The 20516-nt window shown below is 34.6% G+C and overlaps 2 protein-coding genes across 2 annotated transcripts; one reads left to right on the top strand and one right to left on the bottom strand.

Moving 5' to 3' along the window:
• The first annotated feature begins 4784 nt into the window (after positions 1-4784).
• Positions 4785-9876, top strand: LOC132609637 (uncharacterized). Its single transcript, XM_060323707.1, has 5 exons — positions 4785-5201; positions 6404-6584; positions 6923-7379; positions 7970-8044; positions 9076-9876. Exons 1-5 carry the CDS (start codon positions 5115-5117, stop codon positions 9575-9577), a joined length of 1302 nt encoding a protein of 433 aa, XP_060179690.1. The 5' UTR covers positions 4785-5114; the 3' UTR covers positions 9578-9876.
• A 694-nt stretch (positions 9877-10570) lies between these two features.
• Positions 10571-19708, bottom strand: LOC132609636 (elongation factor Tu, mitochondrial). Its single transcript, XM_060323706.1, has 12 exons — positions 19462-19708; positions 18224-18299; positions 17536-17628; positions 17379-17453; positions 15644-15748; positions 15467-15557; positions 15129-15334; positions 14541-14624; positions 13536-13598; positions 13384-13446; positions 12891-13131; positions 10571-11011 (listed from the first exon to the last, which is right to left on the bottom strand). Exons 1-12 carry the CDS (start codon positions 19641-19643, stop codon positions 10941-10943), a joined length of 1350 nt encoding a protein of 449 aa, XP_060179689.1. The 5' UTR covers positions 19644-19708; the 3' UTR covers positions 10571-10940.
• Between the last annotated feature and the right edge of the window lie 808 nt (positions 19709-20516).

The raw sequence follows: 20516 nt of genomic DNA, 5'->3' as shown, positions 1-20516 counted from the left end.
CTTTTATCATTTATATCAATTTAGTGAAAATATTATTGTGTTGTCTCACATCATAAATGTATTTTCTTTAAAATTTAATTTAAATTCTACTAAAGTTTATGTTATATAGTTACATATAAAATTAATTTTTTGACCCATATATTTTTCTTTTATTTCAAAATTTGTTCTTATTAATGTTAATTGGTTATATAATTTCTCAAATTGCAATTATTTATTCATTATTTGTCAGCTTTTTAAATAAAAATCCACTTGAATCTTTTTACTTATATTACTAATAAGTTGTATGTTCAAAACACGATTAATATAATACTGTAGTTTGTGTTCCGTATTCAAAACTTTATTATATTAATGTTTGCTACGAATTTCTTCGAGATGATATTTTTATGTGATTTATTAATAATTTTTAAAAGAGAAGACTTGTTTAAAAGGAAACTATTTTCTTTTACGACATTAATCTCTTTTCACATTTATTAGAGTAAGAATAAAAATGAAAAGTAATTAAATTGAGTAAGCATAAAAATGAAAAGTAAGTAAATTCTATCTAATTTTAAAATATAAATATTTTAAGTATATTATTTTAGTAAACATAACAAATAAATGACACGGCGAAATAGCAAATTTTACAACAATTAAATATCTAGATTAGATTACAGGCTAATATAAGAAAAGAAAGGAAATTCTATGGTTGGCTACTTAACCTTTTGAAGAAAAACAATAATATAGGGTCCACCTTTTTGTTGTATAATGAAGCCACCATTATTAACTTAATGAGAGATACTTTGGGAATTACATGGATAAGTCATTGCTTTCGTTGCACAATGTACAAATGTTCTGAGCTGGAATTCTATAGGGCCAGTCGAGTAGTTCTCTTCTCCCATATCTACCAGTCGAGTAGTTCTCTTCTCCCATATCTGCCAGTCAAGTTGACTCATTTTGATTATCGCTTTGGGACCCGACTGTTGACACCCAACTTTGGCTCATCCTACTTGAAATTAAAGTCTCAGCACAAAATGCAAGTGTTTACATATTTTTCAAATTTTAATACGATTTATTGATACTTATCCTTATTTATTTATGCAAAGATTAGAATTTTTGTCAATTTATTGTCATTTGAATTAATTTCAATAATCGTTAATTTTTCAGAGTCATCTGTACAGATACAACACAATAGTGCAATTATATCTCAGTAAATAATTTTTTATTTCTTTACAGCACATTACAGTTTCAAGTATCAATCACATTTTTATTTACATTTTTTTAAATTGTATATTAATACTCGCATTTTGATATGTATATATACAGTTCGTTAATACAGAAAAGCCGGAAGAGTTTATCGCAACACAATTAATTCAAAGACACCTTGTGCAAATTACCGAATTATCACTCAGTGTACAATTAAAATCTCATCTACCCCTCATATGATTTCTTTTTCCTCCTTTTTTCTCCACGGGCCCAACGTGTTTCCCCTTTCTTGACTTTTCTCCCCTTACTTTTTCTCCACCCGCCCAACTTTCTGTCTCCTTTTTTTTCCCACTCTCTTCCTCCCCTTTTTGACTTTTCTCTATTTCTCCAAAATTACGAAACTGCCCTTACAGGCATGTTGACGATGATCCTGCCTAAACTCACGCTTCTATGTAGTATAAAAATCCATAAGTCTCCTAACTAGTATTTTACGATTGAATTACCACATTGGTATCAGAGCCTTTTAACCCCCTACCACCCAACAACAAAAAAAAAAAACCTCATCCCTTTCGAGAATCTTGTATGAAGTGAATTTATTACTCTCTTGAGTGATGGACATAAAAAAATAGTGCAACCATAGATGTTTAAGTTTCATTTTTCGATTGGGCATTATTATACATTGTCAAACCCAACTCAATCATCACGTTTGTCATTGAAATCCTTATAGAGAAACTAAATTTGAGCAAAGTGCTCAATTTCATTACTCTTGTGTTGTCTATCACACTCTTTCATTATTTTCGTATTTGTTTTCCATCAGAAAAATGATAAAATATATTAAACAAGCATGTGTATAATATCACTCGATATAAATTTAGTTGTCTCGTGGCAAAGAGATATCACTCTTACGAAGGATAGAGGTAAGAAATCACGCAAAATTTAGGCTTGTAGAGGGAGGAGAAGGGGTGGTTGTTGTGGGATTTCAAACAAGTTTAGGGGGGCAAAATATGTGTTCTCCTTAACATATTTTACGATATGGAAGTATGAGAGTCGATTTAAATGGAGAAAAACTGATAATTTGGATATAATATAATGGTCATTGTAACCTCTTAAATTTTTTCGTTACTGTGAAGCTTTTTACTGGGAGTAGTCCTTTAACATGACATACATTGAACGGATAATATTTTAAAATCACAAAAGATAACACTTCTCGTCCAACCTAGTAGGCGTTTGGACATGCGGTTTGAAACCATGAGATGAAATTGACGTTTGGACATGCATTTCATCTTATGGTTTCAAACCAAACCCCAAATCATCCAAAAAGGCATGATTTGGGGCTTCAAACCATGGTTTCAAAAAAAATTAATATAAAACTTGACCCATAAGTTTATATTTTATATATATAAAAAAAAGATACATAAGTTGGTAAATATTTTTAACAATTACTCCCACCAACCATTTACCAACCTCATTAACTTCTACCGACCTTTATTTATGTCTACCATATGGGAAGATTATATTAAACAGTAGTTACATTACTATTCATGTTAAATTTTTATTTTTATTGAACTAAAGTTTGATCAATTGATGTTGTATTTTTTAGAAAGGCCTTCTAGTACCGTATTAATTTTGTTATGAATTATGACTTGCTCATTTTGGTAAGATTGTACAAGAATTGGGAATGTTTTGATAGTTTTCACAACTTGTGGAGTTTTTATGTCTATAAGAGAAAATACAACTTAAGATATCCAAATTACATGTCCAAATATGATTTCAAACCATGGTTTCAAACCATGTCCAAACGGCTCCCTAATAGAGCCTTGGGTGACATTCTTTAAAAGCTAACATTAACATGCATAATCCTTCAAGTTTAGAGAACACAAGTGCTTTTGGTTTATCCTACTGGAATTCCATATGGATTTCACTACAAGTTGCAGAAATCGATCATGTGCAACATTAATTTGGAATGTCGAAAGTGGAAGGTGAGTTCATTTCGAGCAAGTAGGGCTTTCGGGAACTCTTAACAAGTCGATTTTTCTAAGTTTTTTACTGACCAGGATCTTACTGACCTCCGATTTGGAAAACCAACCTCTGGGTCAATTTTCAGTGTTTTTTTAGCAGTGATAATTAATTCGTACAATTAATTACTTTCATAATGTTAAAATTGTAATTCCGTCATGGTGTTTAATTCATTTTAAGAGTCCTTTGGTTTTTGCATATATGGTTTTTTTGTTACTTATACCTTATGTTTTCTTTATTTTATAATTTAGTTTGTATATCTAAGCACATGAATTGTCAATATTCTCTAGGTGTGGTGAAGCACAGGAGTACAAATGTTCATAGCTGTATATTGTGGTCACAAATCGTTTGGGTTTGTTGAAAAAGAAGTGAAACAGAGATCTTTTATACATGCTCTCTTCTAATTTTGTCATTTTTTTTTTCTTCCTATTTTGTCCTCATGATAATTTTGTTATCAGAAAATGATTTTATTATTTTGTAAAGAAATAAAGAAATTAAAGTGTAAATTTAAAATAAAGAAAAACATAAGGTATATATAAATCACAAAAAAGAACATATATGCAAAAAACAAAGAACTCTTAAAATGAGGCAACACCATCAAGGAATTACTTTTTAACATTATGAGAGTAATTAATTGTACGAATCGGTACCATTAATTATTTTTTATCCTTTTCTACATGAATTCTTTCTTACTTCATTCGTTCCCAACTTATGTGATGCATTTCAACGGGCACATAGTTTAAAAAAATAATTAAATATATTATGATCTAAAATAAGTAATAAATATTTGTGTGAATATAAATCTCATTAACAAAAATAAAAAGTTTAAATTTAAATTGTCTCTAAATATAAAATTTAGACAAACTAAATATTAGAGTGCATCACATACATTTGGACATGAAGGATTTCTTTTCTCATCGATTGTTTCATTTTTCTCATCAACCAAAATTTAATCTAATATTAACATTTAAACATTTCCCCTATCTATGTTGCTTTTCTTTAACCAATAACAATATGAAAAAAGACCAACAAAAGTTGTGGTATAGTGGCTGGTATTACTCCATCTTTAATCAAGAGGTCTCGAATTCAAGTCCCCTTGGGTACAGAGTCACCATTACTGGAGAGTGCTTTGCCCCCCAATGTGGGACTACTTGGCACGAATCGGAATTTAGTCGGGTTTCAATGAGGGTACCGGACACCGAATGAAAACAAAAAAAAAATGAAAAAAAGAAGACGTAATCAACAAACAAAAGAATAGTTAAATATTACTCTCTCCGGATCGAAAAGAGTGTCCACCTAGACATTTGCATTCCCCTTAAGAAAATCAATTTCTAGACAAAAATAGATAATTTGACTAACATATCTCTTAAATACCAAATTATAAGATTAATTATTTCTTAGTTTAATAAGTAAATATTTTTTTTGAACAAAAAACAAAAGCTAAATGGTGGCTTTTTGATCCGGAGTGTATTTTGCCAACAGTATTGTAATTTTAGTCGGCAACCTCAAAATCTCAGATACTGCATTCTCTGTTTGACTTTGAAAGGTGCACCACTTCATTTATTGTGTGGTAATTTATTGGTAAACAAAATTATGAATCTATGATTAAACCTCCACCACATCTACCAGAACAAGAATCCAAAAACATAGAAAAGGTCGAAACCTTTGCTTGTCTTTATTCAAGAAAATCCAACCAAAAAATGTAACCCGTTAAGTCTCAAGAACCAATCAGACAGACCACACGTCTCTAATTTTCTAAACCACTAAATTGCAATAAAATCTTAGAGAAACTTGAGGTAAATAGCAGGATAAGCCCCCCCAAGATATGCTGTGAGTATCAAAATAGAAAGAGAGATTTTAAGGATCAGAAACTTAAGTTTAGTTTAGTTTCTGAGGTTTGGTTTCTCTCTTAAAAGATGGTTGAAGGTTGTCTTATGGCTTCTAATGGTTATCCTCCTTGGTTATTTTCACCTCCAGAGCAGAACATAGGAAGGGTGTCAAAGGTAAGTTAATTTAATAAGTAACTCTTTTATTGGTTTTGTTTGTTTTCAAAGATGTATGATATTGTAAGTTTGTAACTATCTTTCTTTATCTGGATTTGTTCACTTTTATAGTGGATCTCTACTTAGTTTGGGATTGAAATTTAGTCACTGATTGATTCATTACTTGATGAATTCAAATTCTTTGCAGTTTTAGGTAACATGGTATTTTTGGCTTGCTTATGTGGTTTTCAGGTGAGATTTAGTTGGTTTTCTGAGTCATAGTTATTTTCTGAGAGATTATCTATAGGTTGAGTGACTTTATATTGACAAAAAATAGTTTAGTGACTTTAGTAGAAAATCGTCCAAGTTCGATAATCATTTGAGGAATTAACTCATTTGGTTGATAACATATTTCGTTATGTCAATTTGTATTTCTTTTTCATGGTTGATTTTGTTGTTGTTTTGTTTCTCCTGGAACCATTGGGCTTTGCTGGTAGACGGGGGTTCAATTGTTAAGGCATGGGATATAATTATATGATTATTTAAAAAAAAAAAAAGACTTGATGACGTAGTCCGATACAGATGATCGTTCCAATTTTGTGAGATTATACGGTATTAATAAGTCAAATTTTCATTACAACTTTGGAGAGGCAGTGGTTCACCTCGTAATATACGTACTTATATTTTAATTTTGTTTCTAAATCTTCTATACATATATATATAGTTCGACTGCAACTTGTTTATATGCTGGCATGCTCTATGTTTGGTTCCACAATATGCTATGATGGTTGAAATGAAAAGATAGGTAATGCTAGTTGCTTTTTTTTTTCTTCCTAGCTTCCTTCAAGCCTGGATTCAAATATTATTGTTGGATTATCTGACTCGAAAAGCAAGACATTATGTGCTTATCATCTTGTTGTTCTACTCTAGTCTTATGAGTAGAAGCATGTTCCTTTGCAATTAGAGATGTGTTATTTACATTAGAGTTTCAACTTTTTATGGATTTGCTTTAATTCTGGGATATCGAGTGACATGCACCTAAGATATCTTAGGTGTAAATAAAGTTCTACAATCTTATACTTGTGTATTTAAGGCCTGTGTCTGATATTTGTTGTTGTCCTTGTTATTTAAAGAATTGCCGAGTTGTCTGGCACTTAATGAGCAGTTTATCACTCTACTATTCTACTCTAATCTTAAATGTTATGCTTTCGTTCTAATTGCAGGATAGTCTTCCTTTTTATCCTATTCCTGGAGTGAATCAAGATACGGTGAAGTCAAGTTGTGCTAGCCTAAGGTTGAATCAAAGACTGGATTTATGGAAACCAATGAGTCGGTTATTGGCAGGCAATCCCTTTGTCAGGATCCTATCAAGCGTTGAGGGACCAGTACATATAGATGTGCAAGGTTCATAGTTCACACTTCCTCAAAATTTTTGCTTAACTTTTGAGTTTTAATTACTTGATGGTCTTAGATGGATCCATTATTGCTCATGAGAACTACTCGTATCTTTTTAATACTGTACCATGCTGATGACCCCTATCTTCTGGGATTTTTTCATTTTTGGCCCGTTGGCCGGAATTAATTACGGACGCTAGCCCAAGCATACAAACCTATACACTGATTATGTATATTTATGTATATTTTATGTATAATTGTACTTAATATACAAAACATATACATTTTCCGGCTATTATTTCATAGAGCAGTCCAAATATGTAATTATCCCCTATCTTTTTCCGCAGACAATCACTTGAACTCAGTGCTCTTCAGCTTTGGGATTGCTGAACAATGCACAAGGCAGGAGAAGATTCTGAAGTACCTTAGGTCTAGATCAAATGATGTAGAAAGGGGTGGAATAGATATGTCTATACTCTTAGATCTCATGGGCCCACTGGCACATGCGATAGACATGCATCAACAACAATTTGCTTCTTATATCGACCAACAATCTCATGATGATGCTAAGTCTCCGCCATCTCTTGTTTATCCAAGTGCTGCACTCCACCTATGGGAACCTTCTTTAAATTTGATAGGTCTCAATTCTGGAAATATGATTCATTCTGATGGCCGTCTATTAGTTAGTGGTGCCAGTGCTAGAGTTGAGATGAAGGACATACTTTCAATTATCTCCGAGTTCTACTTCTCAAAGGACTCAATCAAATGCACAAAACACGCAATGCTGGTTCCATACTTTGACAGGTAGCAATAGTTTCTCTGCTTAACTTCTATTCGAAGGTTTTCATTAAGTTGATTAGATGTGACTAGTGTTTTCTTGGTCATGTGGTTTATTGGCTTTTCTCTGCTGTATTGGTACTCATCTCTGAACAAATGTAGCCCATAAAAACTTTCTTTCTGGCATGCAGCACCATTGCTGTGGTTCCAACACTCAAATATAGAGATATCGTAGCTAAATTATTATTTTTCAAACTTGAATAGTTCGGCATCTCAGTCGAAGTGAGTTAGTGCCTTGTCTCTCAGCTGCTACTTTAAGGTGACAAAATGTGTTAGCAAAATATAAGAGTAACAATGATAACGATTATCACGGATAAGGACTAGAATGGGAAATAGTTAAAATGAAGCCTCTACCATTAGAGTAGTTGAGTTACTGACAGGTGAGTTGCTCAGAACCATCTTCTTCTTCATCAATTGAGACAGTATACAATCAGAGTAGTGGCACTAAAATCATCCAGCATGTTAGTTTCCCTTTCTGTTAATACTGGAAAAAATGCATGTGTTTGATAAAGGGACCACAGCACCTCAAAGTTTAAGTCAAGTTGTTCGCTGTGCAGGAAGACATGCAAGACAAAGGCTAAAGGTGAAAGTACTGCTCAGAAGCTTGACGTGAATGCAGCATCTCTAAGGAGGTATATCTCGCATACTCCCTCTGTTTCAATTTATTTGTCTTACTTTCCTTTTTAGTCTGTTTAAAACAGAATGCATTGTTCCTAATTTTACAACTCTTTAATTTCAACATTCCACATGGCATGTTAAAACCACAAGATTAAAGGGCATTTAGGTACATTATATCCGTGTAAAGTCAACCTAAGACAAATAAATTGAAATGGAGGGAGTAACATTTTTTCCTGCTCTTTGTTCTCTTGGCTAGGTTTTCCTTTTAACGATATCCATGACATGGAAATCTGATTCAAAGATTTATTTAATCTATGATTTGTAGTTTGACTTTCTTTAATATTTTCAATGATTATTTGACTAGTAACTGTAGCAGGATCCATGTTTCCCGTATCTAGGTTAATTAGTTTCACTTCTCAGATCTAACCCGCAAGGGTGGCTCAGTTGGTTGAGCATGGGGCTTTTATAATGGAGGTCTCAGGTTCGAAACCCCCTGCCTACGACAACAGGGGATTTGCCTTCTGGGTCGAGCTCGTCGCACGGGGCTTGCCTAGTGCGGGTTATCTCTCTGTGTGGTTTGCGAGCTATTGCATAGGAGCTGGGTTTACCCTGTGCGCACCTTCGGGTAGCGGCTGCGGGTTCCCATGTCATCCAAAAAAAAAAAGAGTTCCAATTCTCAGATCTGAGGTTTCCCTTTGTATACTCTGCAGTAGTTTACTTGACACAGTTCTAGCTGTATCTTTACTTGACACGTCTAATAAAACCACCTGACGACAAGCTCTTTAGTAGTATTCGTATAATTATTGCATATTACTGACAGGGAAATGAATTCAAGGATCTAAAAGCCCTATATCAATATTCAGACACTTCCTTGAACAGATTTGATCCATATGAGTTGTTTACTGTACTCGGCTTATTTAAATGGAGGAAAGAAATTTCAACTTTCATGTGTAATAGCATTGAGTTGCATGAGCACTAATTTCGTGTAATTTATAGTTTACACAACCACAAGAAAGATCTCTCACACGTTTATACTTTTTTGCAGTCCTCAGAAAACTAAGTACCAGACATCACCCCAGAAAAAGAGCAACAAGAAAGCAGTTAAAGAGAGAGATATCTACAGAAACAATTACCTCCATGCATGTGAAAGCCTTATGTCCATAATAGTTGACAAGAAACGGCATGGGAAAACTGCAATACTTTCATTGAAGAAATCAGGTCCCCAACTACCACAATTTCTGACCACGTTCTCTGCTAGCATAGCTGGAACCGGCATAGCTGTCCTTTTCTCTGTTGTCTGCAAACTAGCTTGTGGAAGAATTGTCTTTTCTGCGCCTAAATTGTTGAACACCAGTTTAGGCCTTGGACTTATATGGCTTTCTTGGGCTGTCAATAATTTGAGGGACACCGTTGTTGTGATCAACAGAAGTCCAGGCAAGTTGGATATGATAGAGGATGACATGATGAATAATTTGGACAAAAATGTGAAGGAAATCTACTTCAGAGCTGCAACTTTGCTGGCGGTTGTAGTATTGAGGCTTGCTTGATTTCAAGAATTCAAGATTTAGAGACTGTAAAAACATGCGCAACTTGGGGGACGATATCAGTAGCTGATTTCGGGACATCCAACTGTAATATAATAGCTGAGCAGAAAGAAATGGACTTTAACAAGCACTAAATATACGTAGTGAGTAAGAAAGCTCAACCCTTTTCTGCTCGTCCAGTTTGTGTCGTAGAGGATAGTCTTGTAAAATGACGTGAATAAAGCTAGCACGAGAGTTTTGAGCTATTGGGACAATTAAGAATTTTTGACATTATATTCAGGAGCCAAGTTTTTATTCATTCAGATCGAAGGTTGACATTTACTAACCCTTTTTTTTTTTTTTTTCACTAGAAGGATACATTTACCACTTACCGTGAGGACATAAATGATACAAAACGCTGTTCTTATACGGTTAAGTATGCATGCTTTTCCTTCTGGACACATTCTTGAAAATATTGTGATTGCCTTATCAATAGAACTCTATTCTAAAAGTGATTTCACCCGAGATGCCAAGATGATGAACGGATCCTCCAATCAAGGATTCAATATGAGACTGCACAAAATTCTCATTTCCTGAGATAAAACTCATTAAAATGCAAAGATCAAATATAGGGCTTCTGAGAAACATTTTTGGCGAGGTTGTTCATCTCATTTCTATACCTACTGTCAAGCCTAAATATCTGGTACACAAAAACTTTAAAATCCTTAATTATTTCAGACCAGTAGCTTGAACATGAACAGGCCATTAACATGTTCAGATTTGTACTAAGTTGTGCCCACTGTAGATTTCACATTTAAACCCCAAGTAAAAAGTGTACACTTGGAGCATTCATGTTTTACCCATTCATCATCTGCACAACATTTTACCTTTAACAGCAGCTAGAAAATCAGGAAAAGAGTCTGCTGCTTGCAGTTAAACAGATCGGGCATAGATGTGAAGGAAAGTTTAAGGCCATCAGACTTGGTAGAAAACAGACCATATACAGAACACCTGAGAGAAGAAAGGAAGCAAACAGCTCGAAATGATATTAGGATTTATTGTGTACATTCATATCGTGCAGCATCTACCATGGAGTTCCTCGTGAATGCAAAAAACCATAGTTCATTACACTAAAAATTTTATTATTTAGAGTAATTACCGCTTATGAACTATAAGATGCTACAAAATGGACTCCTTCCAATATATTCAATCACACAACACATGGACTCTCTCGCCATTGCAACAAAAAAAAATTGTGTCAAATGATGATTACATTTAGCAATCGTCGCGTGTCTTGTATTTCCGCAAGTAGAGCAATAGAATTTTCATTTGTCAACCCCTCTCGAGACAACCAGACTGAAACATACGCTGAATTTTCTGTGAACCCTCAGCTCAGTACTTTGGAAACAACCCCAGCACCAACCGTTCTGCCACCCTCTCTCAGGGCAAATCTTTGTCCTGAAAAGTTACAAGGTAGATGGACTATACACAATCAGATGTGTTCTATTCAAAGAAATGCTTTCTTCTTCAACAAGGAAAAGTCTAATTAAATGCCGTAACGTGACTTGCAGAAATACTTGTTCTATCTATGAATAAGAATCCAATCTCTTATAAGATATCCTTAAAACACATGCATAACTATGAGGCAGCACTTCATACAATTTGACATGACTCAATGATGGACTAAATCATGTGGAAACTTCTAACACGCAAAAGACTAGCTGCATAGCCAATGCAGCCAAGGGGTCAGCATATACCTAAATGATTGCCCTTATTTCGGAAATCATTGCAGCCTCACAAACTGACTTTAACCCACGTGGCACAGGAGAGCAATTTTACTCTAAAGCAAAATGAACGCAAGTACAATGCCATCTAACCATATAATCAGTGACACTAAATGTATCATTTTAATTTTGCTCTATGCAAAGACAAGAGTAACTATACTTTGGTCTAATATCTTGAACATTATCAGTAGGTGCCCAATGTGTAAAGAACAATCTGAAGTTTCTGGCCACCTCTTCTTGCATTGTAGAATTACTAGTCAGTTGTGGTGCATGTTTTTGGCAATATTTGGCATGTCTTGGGGACCATGCCAAAAATCTATTTTTGAGCTACTAGAATGCTGGATCAAAGAGGGGCCACGCAAGAAATCACAAAAGACATGGAATACCATCCCTCAAGCCATTTGGTGGGACTGTATGGCTTAAAGGAAATAGCAGAATTTTTCAAGGCAACGGAAGAAACAAACGTAGCCTTAGATAAAGATGTATATTTTTGATAGCTTTTAGTGCAACCTGGTTATGTACACGATGAAGATGCAATCCGTGATACAATAGAGGATTTGCATCACAATCTGTAATTATGTTGTGGCAATGGGTTAGTGCAAGTATTTATAAAATCCTTGATTACTTATCAAAGTATATCTTGAACATTATCTTTGCCCAACGAAGGGAAAAGAAGACAGATTCAATTCCTAAGTTGCAAAATAATCCAATATCTGCATAGTAATAGGTAGAAATAGGGGTGTTACAGGTTCGGTTGGCCAGTTATTCCAATATTTACAATATACCAACTTTTCAGTCATCTTTCCAAACCAATCCAATCATCTTGGTTCTCTTCTGCTTCAGTTCTTAATTTTAGGTATTCTATTTTAAGACGTCAAATAGGAATACGAGTGTTACTAGGAATCACACTTGTTATATAGAATACTAATGTTTAGATGTTCATTTTATATTTTTTTAGAAAGATTATATGTCAAATTTATGTGTACTATTTTTGTACATGTCATTGGTGCAGTTCTAGACTACCTGTCTTTATGGGGGAAAAACCAGTAAATCGTTTCAGTTAGGTTTAATTCCCAGTGTTGTAAAAAAAACTGACACTCCCAGAATCAAATTCAAAAACTATGTATCAAATGAGTTTCACTGTACATCAAGGTTAACACTTAACAGGATGGAAAGGATGGAAACTTCTGACGAAGTGGGACAAGGCATCGATTCATCATGATGTCGAGAATCCAAATATTTTGAGAATGAGATTGATTATCAAATTAGCAAGAAAAACATTGAAGGCAATGTAAATGTTCCCCAAGTGAGGTGATGATTTCTTTTTAACAGGAAGAAAAATAACCAGGCTAAGCACAAGTTAATATAAGGCATGCCAAAAAATCTCCAGATCTCAATAAAATAGCGTCGCACCTTGTAACTGACACTGACCATTTCAGAAATATTGTCACTATGCAACTTCGATGGGAGAAAAGAAGAATTACAACAACTGAGGAAGAACCCTTACTCCACAGATAAGCAAAATCATGAAAGGATTTATAGAATAAATTTACCTGTTTCAAGAGGAACTGGAGATATCAGCTCAAAAGTAGCAGTAACATTATCACCAGGCATAACCATCTTGACATTTTCAGGCAACTCCACTTTACCAGTAATGTCAGCAGTCCTCATGTAGAACTGAGGCCTATAGTTTGAGAAAAAAGCAGTGTGCCGACCACCTTCATCCTTTGTTAGTACATATATCTCCGCCTCAAATTTCTTCGACGTTTTCACACTACCAGGCTTTGCAATCACCTATAGACAAAATGCTATATAAGATGCTGGAAAATACACATGTACATAGTTACCTTATTCAGGTAATATATCGCACTTTGACTTCATGAAACATCACATTATCAGACTTGAACAAGTACGATAGCTACTTCTAATAAAATGTTAGGGGAGAAACAAACAAGCAGCCAATGTAAAATGTAGAACAAAAACGAAATCAGATGGAAAATGCTTAGGTCACTTTACAAGTAACACACGAGTGAAATTCTGACTTACCATTCCTCGTGTAATATCTTCTCGTTTTAAGCCACGTAGAAGAAGCCCGACATTATCACCAGCCTAATTAAGAAAATAAAGCAGAATAGAACACACATTAAGTGATGCATGAAAACTATTAGAAAGCCGCATGGATTGAGTCAAATTCTTACTTGACCATTATCCAAGATCTTCTTGAACATTTCAACACCAGTCACTGTAGATTTTAAAGTGCCCTATAAAAGAAAATTGATAACATGAACATATGCTAAGAAAAGCACATTAATAATTCTAATATGAAAGCACAATAATGTCACTTAACATATACCGGCATTAACAACCAAATAAAGAACCACAATTTCTCAAAACTACACATCCAGCTAAGATTAAATTAAGCATCTTCATGATTACAATAATAGCGAACCACAACCTAAACTTGCTATTATAAGGGGTCCACAAGTAACAAATGTACGCCTTTCTTGGCTGGCAAGTGAAGGGAGCAATCCTAATAGATAAAAATTTGAGGAGGATTAAATATATTAGTTGGTGCTTTAGTGTAAATATTCAGGAGGCTTTTTGGATAATTTACTCCCACTTCCTTCCACATTGATAGGTGGCCATTCAAGCCACCTTGTGGCGTGAGATCTTGAGATACCCTTGACTGCAATAGGCCATGCTGGGCACAGTAAAGTTGGCACTTTTTAGTTGGACATCTAGAAGAAGGAAGAGAAGTCAAAGTCCACGAGACATTGAGCCACTAGCACTATGTAGGTTGTATGGAAGCAGAGAAATAGAAGAGCTTTTGAAAAGATAGAGAGCCATTATGTGTACTTGATCTCATTCCTAGTTTCTTTTTGGTGCATTCATGAAGTTACAATGGGTGTCTATAACTTTGCTTGTATAGAAGAGATTTTTCAATACCTTGTAACAAAATTTATTCTTAACTTGTCAGATTGTGAAAGATTACATATAAAAACCTACAACATCAATAAGTTACATCGTATTAAATTGGTTACTCATCAGGCATGGCGTCATTCATCCTCAGGCTTCAACGCAGACAAATAGCAAAGATCAAAGTCTAGATCACTAGCAGTGGAAATTGGACTCATGTTACGAACCAATATATTCTCCCCCTAAAGAAAGTAGGTAACAAAATACTGAATACGGTAACAGCCAACCTGCATCAGCCCTAAAATCTCCACATCCTCTCCAACCTTTATTGTTCCCTGTTCAATACGGCCAGTAGCAACAGTTCCACGTCCCTACAAAAATTTAACAGAAAAAGATCAGTATCGCATTAGAGTCAAGGTTCAACCATTAATGTTTTTTCCTCTTATGGAAATGAAAGATGGACTGCTACAAAAATTCCTTTTTCTACCTTTCTCAGAGCAAAAGGATTGTATTAAAATAAGCAGCAAGAGCTATAGTATCACAGTATAAAGGGTAAACTAAAGAAAGAATAGCTTCTATGAATATATGGTTTTTTCAGCACTAAAGATACTACAGAATTTTCCTCCACAAATGGCTGGAACTATTCCCAGTTGTACCAGCAGTTTCAGTTATCTCCAAAAATATTAGACTGTTATTTACTGGCTTTAAGGCTCTAAAACCACATGCATAGAGGCATAGAGCCATATCACCCATTCAAAGTAAGAGAGAAACCTCAAAAATGAAGTGGAATTCCAGTGACAGGAAAGAAACAGAAAAGAGCAAAGTAGTTTTGACTGATCTCTGGCTAAACACGAGCTACTAGAATATCAGATTACCTGAATTGAGAATACATCTTCTACTGGCATTAAGAATGGTTTATCAAGTTGACGCACTGGATCTGGAATGTATTCATCTACAGCGTCCATTAACTTTAAAATAGCTTTCTTTCCAATTTCTTCATTTGTTCCCTGTAAAGCAGAAAGAGCTGAACCACGGATGATAGGAATTTCATCCCCAGGAAACTTGTAGAAACTAAGCAGTTCTGCAAGAAAGGAAATCTCATGTAAGGAAATGAACATAACAAAGTCATAATAGCTGCAAGCCAGTTACCAGGACTTCAGGTTCTGCATAAGTAATAATACAATTGAAGCAAGTACTGGAAAAGCTGGCGCACCCCGAAGCTCCATTTCAACAAGTTCCAGCAGCTCAGGATCATCAACAGCATCAACTTTGTTTAAAAAGCAGACAAGTGACGGTACACCGACCTGCAAAGTATAAGAAAGAGCAACAATTAGAATCACCAAAAATAGTCTATTTATGGTATTTCTCCGGTCTATCCACGAGTATCCACCTGGCGGGCAAGAAGAATATGCTCCTTTGTTTGTGGCATAGGTCCATCTGGAGCAGATACAACTAGGATACCACCGTCCATTTGGGCAGCTCCAGTAATCATATTCTATAGATTAAAACAAATCATTAGCAACTGAATAAAAAGAAAGTTTAGGAACATTAGAATTTTTTTAGAGCATATTGGAGTCTGTTATTAGCATTAACAACAGATGTATAACTTCATTTTTTTTTTTGGGTGCAACATGGCTATTGCAAATGATATAGACGCCATGGTTGACTTCTTGAGCTTATTACATAAACAGTAATGTAGCCCATATTGTAAATACAGCACTTGTTGCTGAGATTATTACAATACTTTTAACAACTAAAAAAAAGGAAGTTTAGGGGGGGGGGGGGGGGGGGGGTGGGGGAGGAGTTACAATTATACTTGAAATCCTTTTTTAACATCAAGCAGCAAAAAAAACCCTTGAATCAGGGAATGTGTTATATTTCAATTTTTGCTTCAAAAAGCCAAACAGATTCACCTTTAGGTAGCGATTGTTAAGGAACTTTTATGTCTCAGAATTTTGCAACTTGACTACCGTTTTTATTGTCAGTCTTCATAAGCTTTATTTTCAAGAAGAAACAATCACCACAAGAAACAACATAAGGTGTGACCAAACAAATATGAAGGGATCTTACGAAGGAGAACAAGTTAAACCATCTCCCACTCCAGAGAAAGATTGTCACTGTTGCTCCCAATTAACATTACTTTTCTTGTTCAGAGAGCAGAAAGCACTTGAAGAACCATTAAACAATGAAAAAACGAGAAAAGATCCCACCAAAAAAGGGTTGAAAATTTTTTATATTCCGAAATCAAGAAAGTAGTAGTGTTTTTTACATTAAGTGCTCCTGCATAAATCAAAATTTATTCACACCAAACCATATATTTTCAACCGGATAAAGTGAAGCACTCACAATATTAGTAAGAAAAGTTGCTTGATGTCTACCGTTTAGAAGCTGAGCAGGACCTCTATTTTGCCACAGTATTTTAGCCTCTAAAAATACAACTCCTTCCATTTACTATGCATTGACACTCTTACTTTGCAACATCCTAAAATGTATTAATTCTTATACCATCTCATTCATTGTATTTTTACACAGATCCACGTTTTGGTTATTTTTCAATTACAACTAATATAATATACAAATCAGAGTTAACTCCTTAAACTCAGTAATCAGTCAATAGTGTTAAATAAATGGGACAATATTTAAGGTAATGAGGATAGATGGTCTAATATGATGAAATTCCTACTTACTTTAATAGTTTCTCATCAGGAAAATAGCAAATGGAGACGTTCAATACTATGAGCGAATAGAGCTTATTGTTTTTAAGTATTTTCAGTTCTTGTTCACACAAATTTTTAATCTTAAGGAACTAGTATATTGCTTAATTACTGGCTTTACAGTCAGTGAAATAAACTCTCAAATGATACACAATCAACTGAGAACAATTCAGACAAGCCATAATTAAATACCCCTACACTCTTATTTTTAATCTTAAGGAACTAGTATATTGCTTAATTACTGGCTTTACAGTCAGTGAAATAAACTCTCAAATGATACACAATCAACTGAGAACAATTCAGACAAGCCATAATTAAATACCCCTACACTCTTAAGTCTTAACAGTCGCGTTAAATAAAAAATGTGGAACGAGAGCACTACATGAAAAATAGGTAAGTTTTGCATCTCACTTTAACGTAATCTGCGTGTCCTGGGCAATCAACATGAGCATAATGTCTTTTAGCAGTCTCATACTCCACATGGGCCTACAAAACATCAGCTAAAGCATCAAATATAAATAGATATTAAGAAACGTAACACCACTAAGGAAAGAGAAGTATCCCCTACTGTGGCAATAGTAATTCCTCTCTTTTTCTCTTCAGGGGCTTTGTCGATTTCATCAAATGCAATCGCCTTGGCCTTTCCTTCTTCTGCTAGGACCTAGACAAGGCACAGTCGCTTATCAAGCAATTGGTAGCTTATATAATGAGAGTGGAAAGAAAGGAAAACCATAAAAAGAAATGGGACTGAACATGTTTGACATCATTCCATAAATAACACTCCATCCATTTCAATTTGTCTGTCTTACTTATCTTTTTAGTTGGTTTCAAAAAGAATGCCACTTGCTATATTTAGTAACCCTTTACAACCCAACATCCTACATGGCACATTTAAGACCACAAGATTCAAAGGAAATTTTGGTACATTACACACATCTTTAGTTAGACCACAAGATTCAAAAGACTTCTTTACTTTCTTAAACTGCGTGTCGAGTCAAACTAAGATAAACAATTTGAAACGGAGGGAGTATCTTTCGACACAACCTTAAAAAATTTCAAGAATTCAAATCCGTTCACTGTTCTATTTTAAACTTTGATGTACTATTTTCTACATCAAAAGTAACCATTAACATTACTTTGATACTTTAATCCATTACCACAAGTATAATACACTAATCAATTTAACATTTCTAATCTCCTAGCCATATAAAATGAAATGCAGGCAGAAATAATATGAAAGGTCCGACCAAACTAACCCTTGTGATTGCAGCAGTAAGAGTAGTCTTCCCATGATCAACGTGGCCGATAGTTCCCACATTTACATGAGGTTTTCTGCAAGAACATATAATTAGATATTGACAAAATTCAGCTTAAAAGAATCAAAATGGCTACAATTTACAAAGCGAGGATCACATAATCACAGGCCAAGCGGAAAGGAAAGTTGAAAATTTTATTTAAAATTACAGGAGTGACACAAAATAGTAAGTGGATCAAGTGAATATTCAGCCAGCCACCAATGATTTAAAATTTCGAATCCACCTCGGGAACCAAAACACACTACACATTTGAAGCTTGTTTGTATGACTGTTACCTATCGTATTGTGTTGTTTGTTTAAATACAATGTTTGCTTTGATTGTTACTTAAATTTAATGTATTGATCGTTAAATCCATCTCTATGTAACGACGAAAAGTCCCATTTTGAGCAACGACCAATTTGTTGTGATCGCGTTATACCTTATTTTTTTTCCTCATTTTGTCTTTGCTTATTAGCAAATAATCCTATTTTATCCTTAACCCTACCTTTTTATAGAAGCTCTACCCGGTACAACTTTTCTTGTAGGTTTATCCTTCAAATTGTTGATGGCTACTCCAAACATTGTATTCATCAAAACAATACATTAAGATACAATACAATATAATACTCCATCTGTCCCAATTTATGTGGTACTTTTCGCTTCACGAGATTCAAACAACATGAATTTTGACCAATATTTTAACATTTATCTTTTCATTAATCTAATACAATTTATCTTCAAAGTTTAATCAAATTGACTCTTAAAAAGCAAACAGTATAGCATAAATTGGGACAGAGGGAGTAATGCATTATGAAACAAAATGTAACAACCATCCAAACAGATTATTAGGAAGAAACATGTAAATCTACAATGTTGAGTTACTGTAGAACTACTTTTTCTGCAGAACCAACCTCTCATGTTATGTTATATTATATTATACGTTCTCTATAACAGCAATTCGCTACAGCAGCCAAAAAAAATATTGGAACCAACAACTCCGTTATAGAGAGGTTTGACTGTACACATGTAGGGAGAAATAAGTAAATGCACAATATTGAGCTTGAAGTTTTAAGTTTTTTTAAGCTTACGTGGATCAAGTGAATATTGAGTAAAATGGCTACACACTACACATTTTAGGGAGAAATAAGTAAATATTACAATGTTGAGTTACTGTAGTTGGAAGTTACTATAAGCTTACGTTCGAGTGAAAGTGGCCATGGATCTCCACCATGGATTAGAGAGATTAGTAGTTGTTTCATTTGCATTTATAGCCTCGGAGAGTGAAAACTGAGTGGAAACTCTAGAGCATGATGAGTAGATTTGAGGGGAGAGTGATAACACGCGCTTCGAATTTGGATTTCTGAATGCGACTGACGCCATTGATGGAGGAAATGGTGTTTTGGGGGTTATCAAGGGTTTAGGTTTCTTTACAGTGTGTGTTTCTCCGGCTCTCCAGCAGGGTTTTACTTGGAAGGCCCAAAAACGACGACGTTAGAGTGATTACTTCGTTGATTGGGCCTGCTTTGCTAAGTGGCTATTCATATGACATGGGCTTTTTCTTATGTAGGTCCATCAGCATCTGACGAAAATTTCATAAATTGTTATAATTTAGAGCGTAATTACGAAATGAAGTTACAGTTTGTGTATTTACAAAATGCAGTTATAGTTGTTGTATTAAGTGGAAAAGCTATATCACGCGGTTATCGGTTGTATCAGCGAAAGAGTTGCATCAGGCGGGTATCAGTTGCATACTGTATTATCTGAAATCGCGTGACAGAGCTGTATCGGTGCTGATAGATACGTTTTATGATTACGTTTTCAAGAATTTAGATTTTACTTTCCAGTGTGTGTTTCTCTGGCTGTCTAGCACTGTTTTACTTGCGCGGAGCTAAAACGACGACGTTAGAGTGTTTACGTCGTTGATTGGGCTTAGTTACTAAGCAGCGTATCGTATGACATGGGCTTTTTCCTGTGTGGGCCCATGCAGTTTTTCTTTTTGCAGCCCACGGAGTACGTTTGGTTACGTGACTCTCATTAGTGATCGAAAAATTTTGATAAATAATCAGGTTTTTTATGGTTCTTTGTAACTCAACCACTATTTTACTAGTATTTGAAATTTATAGCTTGTTTGTCCAGTCTTCTAAAATCAGCTTATTTCGAAAAGTTATTTTTGATGAGAAGCAAATTCTGTTTGACTAATTAATTTGAAAAACATTTTTATGTAGCAATTAGTGTTTGGCCAAGCTTTTAAAA

Source organism: Lycium barbarum, chromosome 9 (genome assembly GCF_019175385.1).
Source record: "Lycium barbarum isolate Lr01 chromosome 9, ASM1917538v2, whole genome shotgun sequence".
NCBI lineage: Eukaryota > Viridiplantae > Streptophyta > Magnoliopsida > Solanales > Solanaceae > Lycium > Lycium barbarum.
This window is presented reverse-complemented; position numbering and strand designations above follow the sequence as displayed.

Coding starts and splice junctions, on each gene's coding strand:
- LOC132609637 (XM_060323707.1), top strand. CDS start 5,115: ATGGTTGAAGGTTGTCTTATGGCTTCTAATGGTTATCCTCCTTGGTTA. Junction 6,585..6,922: donor AGTACATATAGATGTGCAAG/GTTCATAGTTCA, acceptor CTTTTTCCGCAG/ACAATCACTTGAACTCAGTG. Junction 8,045..9,075: donor AATGCAGCATCTCTAAGGAG/GTATATCTCGCA, acceptor ACTTTTTTGCAG/TCCTCAGAAAACTAAGTACC.
- LOC132609636 (XM_060323706.1), bottom strand. CDS start 19,643: ATGGCGTCAGTCGCATTCAGAAATCCAAATTCGAAGCGCGTGTTATCA. Junction 13,599..14,540: donor AGATTTTAGGGCTGATGCAG/GTTGGCTGTTAC, acceptor TTTCTTTTATAG/GGCACTTTAAAATCTACAGT. Junction 13,447..13,535: donor AGATCTTGGATAATGGTCAA/GTAAGAATTTGA, acceptor TTTCTTAATTAG/GCTGGTGATAATGTCGGGCT.